Raw genomic sequence first — 5,559 nt, 5'->3', positions numbered from 1 at the left:
TAGAGCTAGTTGTTCTAGTTCTAGTGCTACTTGTTATAGTTCCAGAGCTAGTTGTTCTAGTTCTATAGCTACTTGTTCTAGTTCCAGAGCTACTTGTTCTAGTACCATAGCTAGTTGTTCTAGTTCTAGTCTACTTGTTCTAGTTCTACTGCTACTTGTTCTGGTTCCAGAGCTACTTGTTCTAGTTCTATAGCTAGTTTTTTTAGTTCTAGAGCTAGTTATTCTAGTTCTATAGCTAGGTGTTCTAGTTCTAGTGCTAGTTGTTCTAGTTGAATGAGCATGAAATGAGAATTTCTGACAACGGGCCGCAGTCGTACACATAAAACGCGAGACCACATTCTCATACATGTATGGGATTGAACTTACAATAAACGATTAGTATAAAATACAACAAATTTTTCTAAAAACACGTGGAATATCAGTATCAAACACTAAGTTACGATGGTTCGTCTCAGAAGTCCCCCGACGCGAATCGGTGTGCATCATGCTCCCTCTGCCTCCTCCGCTTCTGCCTCTCCTCTTCTGCGGCATTCCTCTACCAGGGAAATTCTCACACTACATCAAGGCAAAGATTTTTCATATAATTAACTATGAGGAAACATATGACATCAATTGATTAAGTACTTAATATAATAAGTGGAATGATTTTCAAATTAATGAAACATGTAAGCTCAAGAGCAACGTTTACGAAACGTGAAGATTTATTGGATTTATGATTGGCGAAATATGGCGTCCAATAAAATAAAAACGTGCATTTGTACTTAATTAGGTTTGCATAGCTGAGGCAATTCTCGTCTGTCCTTATAACGTTACAGTAACCAGCATAGAAAAATGTGGATAACTAAATTTACTAATTTTTTTGGTTCTAATTTTTAATGTATAAATGTGTAATATATAAATAAGCCTAGTAATTAGTACACTAGTTTTAATAATAACAAGTCTCGATATATATTAATGAATATAATTAGTCACAACATTAGTCTTAAACTATTAACATTACCGTAATTATGTTTCTAACAGTGGGCCTCTGGCCATTTTCATCACAATATAAGGCACATGATAGACAGAAGTGAGCACTCAATGTACGATATTACAATCTCTCGAGCATGCGATCCACGAACGCCAGGCTATGTCTTGTTTCTCATGAACTTCCTAGCTTGTTTTCCACGTGTACCTTTAGGCACCCTGCAATCATCGGGCTACACTTCACACACGGAAACGTACCATAACTGTACGTTGGGTACACAACAACAGTGTATTATTATGCAGGTACCATTTTTCAACATTGCGTCCAATCTACCGAAAAATACAATCTAAAACTAACTAAAACCGCAGAGGGGGTAGCTTCGTATATCGTACTCGACTAGCGCCGCCTTCAACTTCTTATATCTCAACTTCTTCCTCCGTAACTTGCTTCATCTTCGGCCACGCATCTTCAATAAGAACCTGCTAAATTGACTGCTGGCGAATAGCTACCATTTCCTATGACGTGACTACGGCTGTTGACACCAAGCAGTTTTAATTGGTTTACTGTTACAAATCTGCCTTTAAATAAGCCTCAGCCCCAGTACCCAAAATCTACCCAACCTAGCATTAGCAGCGGCGTAGGTCACAAGTGGGTTTTATCGGTATCGTCCACCATTAAAGAGGAGAATGATATACAACCAACTAGTATCGATCAGGAAAGAGAGTAGGTCCTATACCGACTCAGCAGATGCATGAAAATCGAGCAGCGTGATACTAAACCGCATTTTTACAGGTCATTATTTCGTATAAAGTATATCTGGATACAGACAGGAGTATTTCAACAAATGAATTTGTATTGTCCACCAGGCCTAACAGTTACTATCCCTGCCTGCTCAGCGCGTAATATAAGTGCGTAAATGACGCGCGGAAATACGAAGAGAAATGTGAGGGCCGTAGCAGACGGATTGTAAGTGAAATCGCGTGAAATACGCGAGCGTTGAAATCGTGAGAAACAGTCAAAACAAAGTGAGTATCCTCAGTTAAAAGACGTTTTATCCCGCCTTTCTGACAACAAAAGACAGATTTCTTGCTAGAAATTATTAGACAACGCCCTCAAGAAGACCTCTGTTAATTTTTAAGAGTTTACCGCCACATTCACGTAACGATGTGGGCGTTTAAACGCTACTCTGAGCGAAATATGCGCATAACAAACTTTACTGTACCTAATACACTGCTAGTGACTAGGGATGCACCGGAACTTGGATCCGGCCGGATCCCTTCAGAAACAGTCGGCCGGAACCGGAACGTTTCCTAATTTCATTTCTGCTACAAGTGTTATCAAAATCAAAAGATTAGTCACTGGAGAGTCAATAGAGTCAACTTGCTGACAATATAGTGTTAACAACTTCACACTTTTCTGCCCACACGCTTGCCACTTGAACATTGGCTAACTAACTGAACTGAACCCAACTGATGTTAGGTGATTCATAAGATTTTCTTTCAAAATCAAATACTGTTAGAGCCACAGCAATCTCATCTGTCCGTTAGTTGAAAATAATAGACTAAAACCAGGGATACTGCAACATGCAGGTTTTGCCACAGAATTCGCTCATGAATAAGATGCCAGAATTATGCAAATTATGCACTGTAAGCAGCTGATTCATACACCTAACAGTAACAACCATTCTGTAATTAGAACTTTAAGCATTGTCCTACTTGCCTAAGTGATGTGCCTGCTAATGATATTTCGTTCAGGCCGAGTGAGCACGCACGCACGCACGCACGCACGCACGCTGCCAGCTATGTCACTCTGCATGTGTCTTCGTGAGTGTCTCAACAGGATGGATAACTCATTACCTGATCTAGGATCACACATCTCGGATCTCCAGCGAGTCCTTCTTGCCCCCCATTCACCACGATGTTTACACAGGGTGCGAAATTAACGGGAGTCCAGAGTCAAATACTTCCCGATTTACTGTCGGACTCCCTGATTTGACATATGCAGGAGTCCGTGTGACTCCCTGAAACTTCTGCTATACTTGTTTTGATTCTGTTTGTACGTAGCATTTTCGTTGTAGTTAATTTAATTAATAATGCGGAAGAAACACATTCTGTATTGTGCCCAAGATTTCTTGTTAGTTAAATTTTAATATTAAATCTTCAAAATAAGCACATGCATTATTGTTAATACTAATAGGTATCTTTAGTTTTGAACTTCAGACTGCAGACTCCCTCATTTTGCTGCGGACTCCCTCTTTTTGAGGGCAGGGAGTCCGTTGGACTCCCTTGTTTAAAAGTTAATTTCTACCACTGTAATTGCCCCAACACAACAACCTTTAATCCGACCTTTTAACCAACCTTTGACTTTGAACCGAGCTTTTAACCAACCTTTTACACTACCTTTTTCCCGACCTTTAACCTGACCTTTTGAACATCCGATCTCTGAACTCACCTCCGCAGTATGGCTATCTCGTTCTCTAGAGTCTTCTTTGCCCTTCAGCACGACCTTTACCCTAACCCAACAACCTTTTCCCCAACCCAACAACCTTATCCCCAACCCAATGAGGTTTTATTCAATCTTTGAACCCTGACCTGACCCCCCCTGACCTGACCTTTGAACCCATGACCTCTGCACTCCTCCGCAGTATGGCTATCTCGTTCTCCAGGGAGTCCTCTGCCTTTCAGGGCCTTTTTGTTGATGCATTTTATGGTGACGTGTTGCGGCTCCTTCCCCGTCCGACTCTGCGCGAGCACCTCCTCCGAAAAAGCACCGCTGAAACAACAACACGAGAGCATTCGTCAGCGCCAATAAACACAAGAGCAGCCGTCAGCTAGCGGGCGCGGTTGAGTAACAAAAGAACAGTCGTTCGCTCCTTTCCCGTCCGACGCTGAGCGAGCACCACACTCGAGAATGCAAAGCTGCAAAACACAAGAGCAGCGGTCAGCGATCGGGAGAAGTTGAGTAATGCAAGAGCATCACCTTGGTGGGGGACCTGCTGAAAAACACAAGAGCAGGCGTCCGAGATCGGGCGGCCCCGAAAAACACAAGATCATCACCTCCGATAAAATCCTAGAGGCTACTGTCCCTAGAGCAATGTTTACGAAACGTGAAAATTTATTGGATTTATGATTGGCGAAATATGGCGTCCAATCAAATAAAAAAGTGAATTTTAACCTCGATGGTAGAAAACATTTGCAGGTACACCACGCACGCACGTGTACATCCAAACGCACACACGCACGCACGCACGCACGCGTGCGTGCACACACGTGTACATGCACACGCACGCATGCACGCAGGTGTACGTGCGCACGCACGCACGCACTTATATGTGCATACGCACGCTCGCACGCACTCACGTGTACCTGCACACACACGCACGCACGTATACGTTCACACGCACGCAGGCACGCACGTGTACGTTCACACGCACGCACGCACGCACGCACGTGTACTTGCACACGCACGCACGCGCGCACGTGTACGTGCACACGCACACATGTACGCACGTATACGTGCACACGCACACACACGACGTAGAAGTCGATGCTAGATGCTGCACTCACCTGTGCATCGCCTGCACGTGGTGTGATGTTAAGCTCAGCATGCTCCATCGAGTCATCCTGACTGATGTGCCGTTGCTGCTGAAACAGCATAGCAGCTGTCTGCTCTTCTCGCTGTGCCGAGGCAGGCGCATGTGACCTACAGCGACACGGTGATTAGATGAATTCGCACGAAACATGGCAGCCTCTGGGTGTTTTCAAGTTACTCATGTTTTAAAGCAATGTTGCTTGTCTGTATCTATAACGTGCATACTTGTGACTTAAACCGAAGCACTACCGGTTACGGAATTTTGTCGGTGCAATTGCAATTTGACTAAAATTCATCATTCAACATGCGGTTAATCAATATGCAGTTAAAGAATCCTTACGCAGTTAAATCCTCTTGCAATTACATTTATCTACCAGTATAGTAAATTTGACACTGTCGTTCAACTATCGAATTTTGCGACGGTGGCAATGGACAGCAGTGGCCCTGCACAAGTCAAAACAAAAGCTGCATGGTCACCTCCACCGAACCTGCAGCACACGTTCCGAGTGTAAGGAAACATGCACTTACGGTACTAATGTCGGCCGCTCCCACTGCGTTCTCCTGTTTATGTTGTCGACGTAAAACTGCCGGCCATTCCCATCGAACTTCTCCTGCCTTCCGAGAGGCAGTGGTGGTGCCTCCGTCCGATGAAGGGGCGTTACTTGATCCGATACTCCCTGCCCGACTTTCCCTTTGCTCCGACTCGACGTTCTCTTTCCCGCCGTTTCTCCGGCGGACTCCCGCGTATCTGCGTCGTCTCGGTCGTCGGGTGCCTGACGGGCAGACGGACGACGGGACGCTGCGTGGGGTCGCCGCGAGTGGGTCGCCGTCGATCTCCGCGTCTGATGACACCAGAGGCGTATCTAGGAAAAACAGCGCCCGGGGCAAGGGCTAAAATTGCGCCCCTTCCAACTTCCGAGGCTCTCCGGGAACTGCCGAACTTATACGCCCAACAGGCCTACGTAGGCGCCGTAGTAGCCTACGGCCCCGGCAGGGGCGTA

At 45.1% G+C, this 5,559-nt stretch overlaps 1 protein-coding gene across 1 annotated transcript in view; it reads right to left on the bottom strand.

Annotated features, from left to right (window-relative positions):
* Positions 1-234: 234 nt before the first annotated feature.
* LOC106816403 (E3 ubiquitin-protein ligase HECW2-like) overlaps positions 235-5,559 on the bottom strand; it is a gene marked incomplete at its 5' end in the record, with an annotated part of 9,027 nt that continues 3,702 nt past the window's right edge. Inside the window, 3 exons of the mRNA XM_014821004.1 lie at positions 235-555; positions 4,534-4,669; positions 5,087-5,421. Of these exons, the coding sequence (XP_014676490.1) occupies positions 376-555; positions 4,534-4,669; positions 5,087-5,421 (651 nt within the window). The remainder of the gene's footprint in view (positions 556-4,533; positions 4,670-5,086; positions 5,422-5,559) is intronic.

This window comes from Priapulus caudatus, unplaced genomic scaffold (genome assembly GCF_000485595.1).
Source record: "Priapulus caudatus unplaced genomic scaffold, Priapulus_caudatus-5.0.1 Scaffold1369, whole genome shotgun sequence".
Classification (NCBI taxonomy): Eukaryota; Metazoa; Priapulida; class Priapulimorpha; order Priapulimorphida; family Priapulidae; genus Priapulus; species Priapulus caudatus.
The sequence above is the reverse complement of the archived record's forward strand: the minus strand, read 5'-3'. Positions and strand labels throughout refer to the sequence as shown.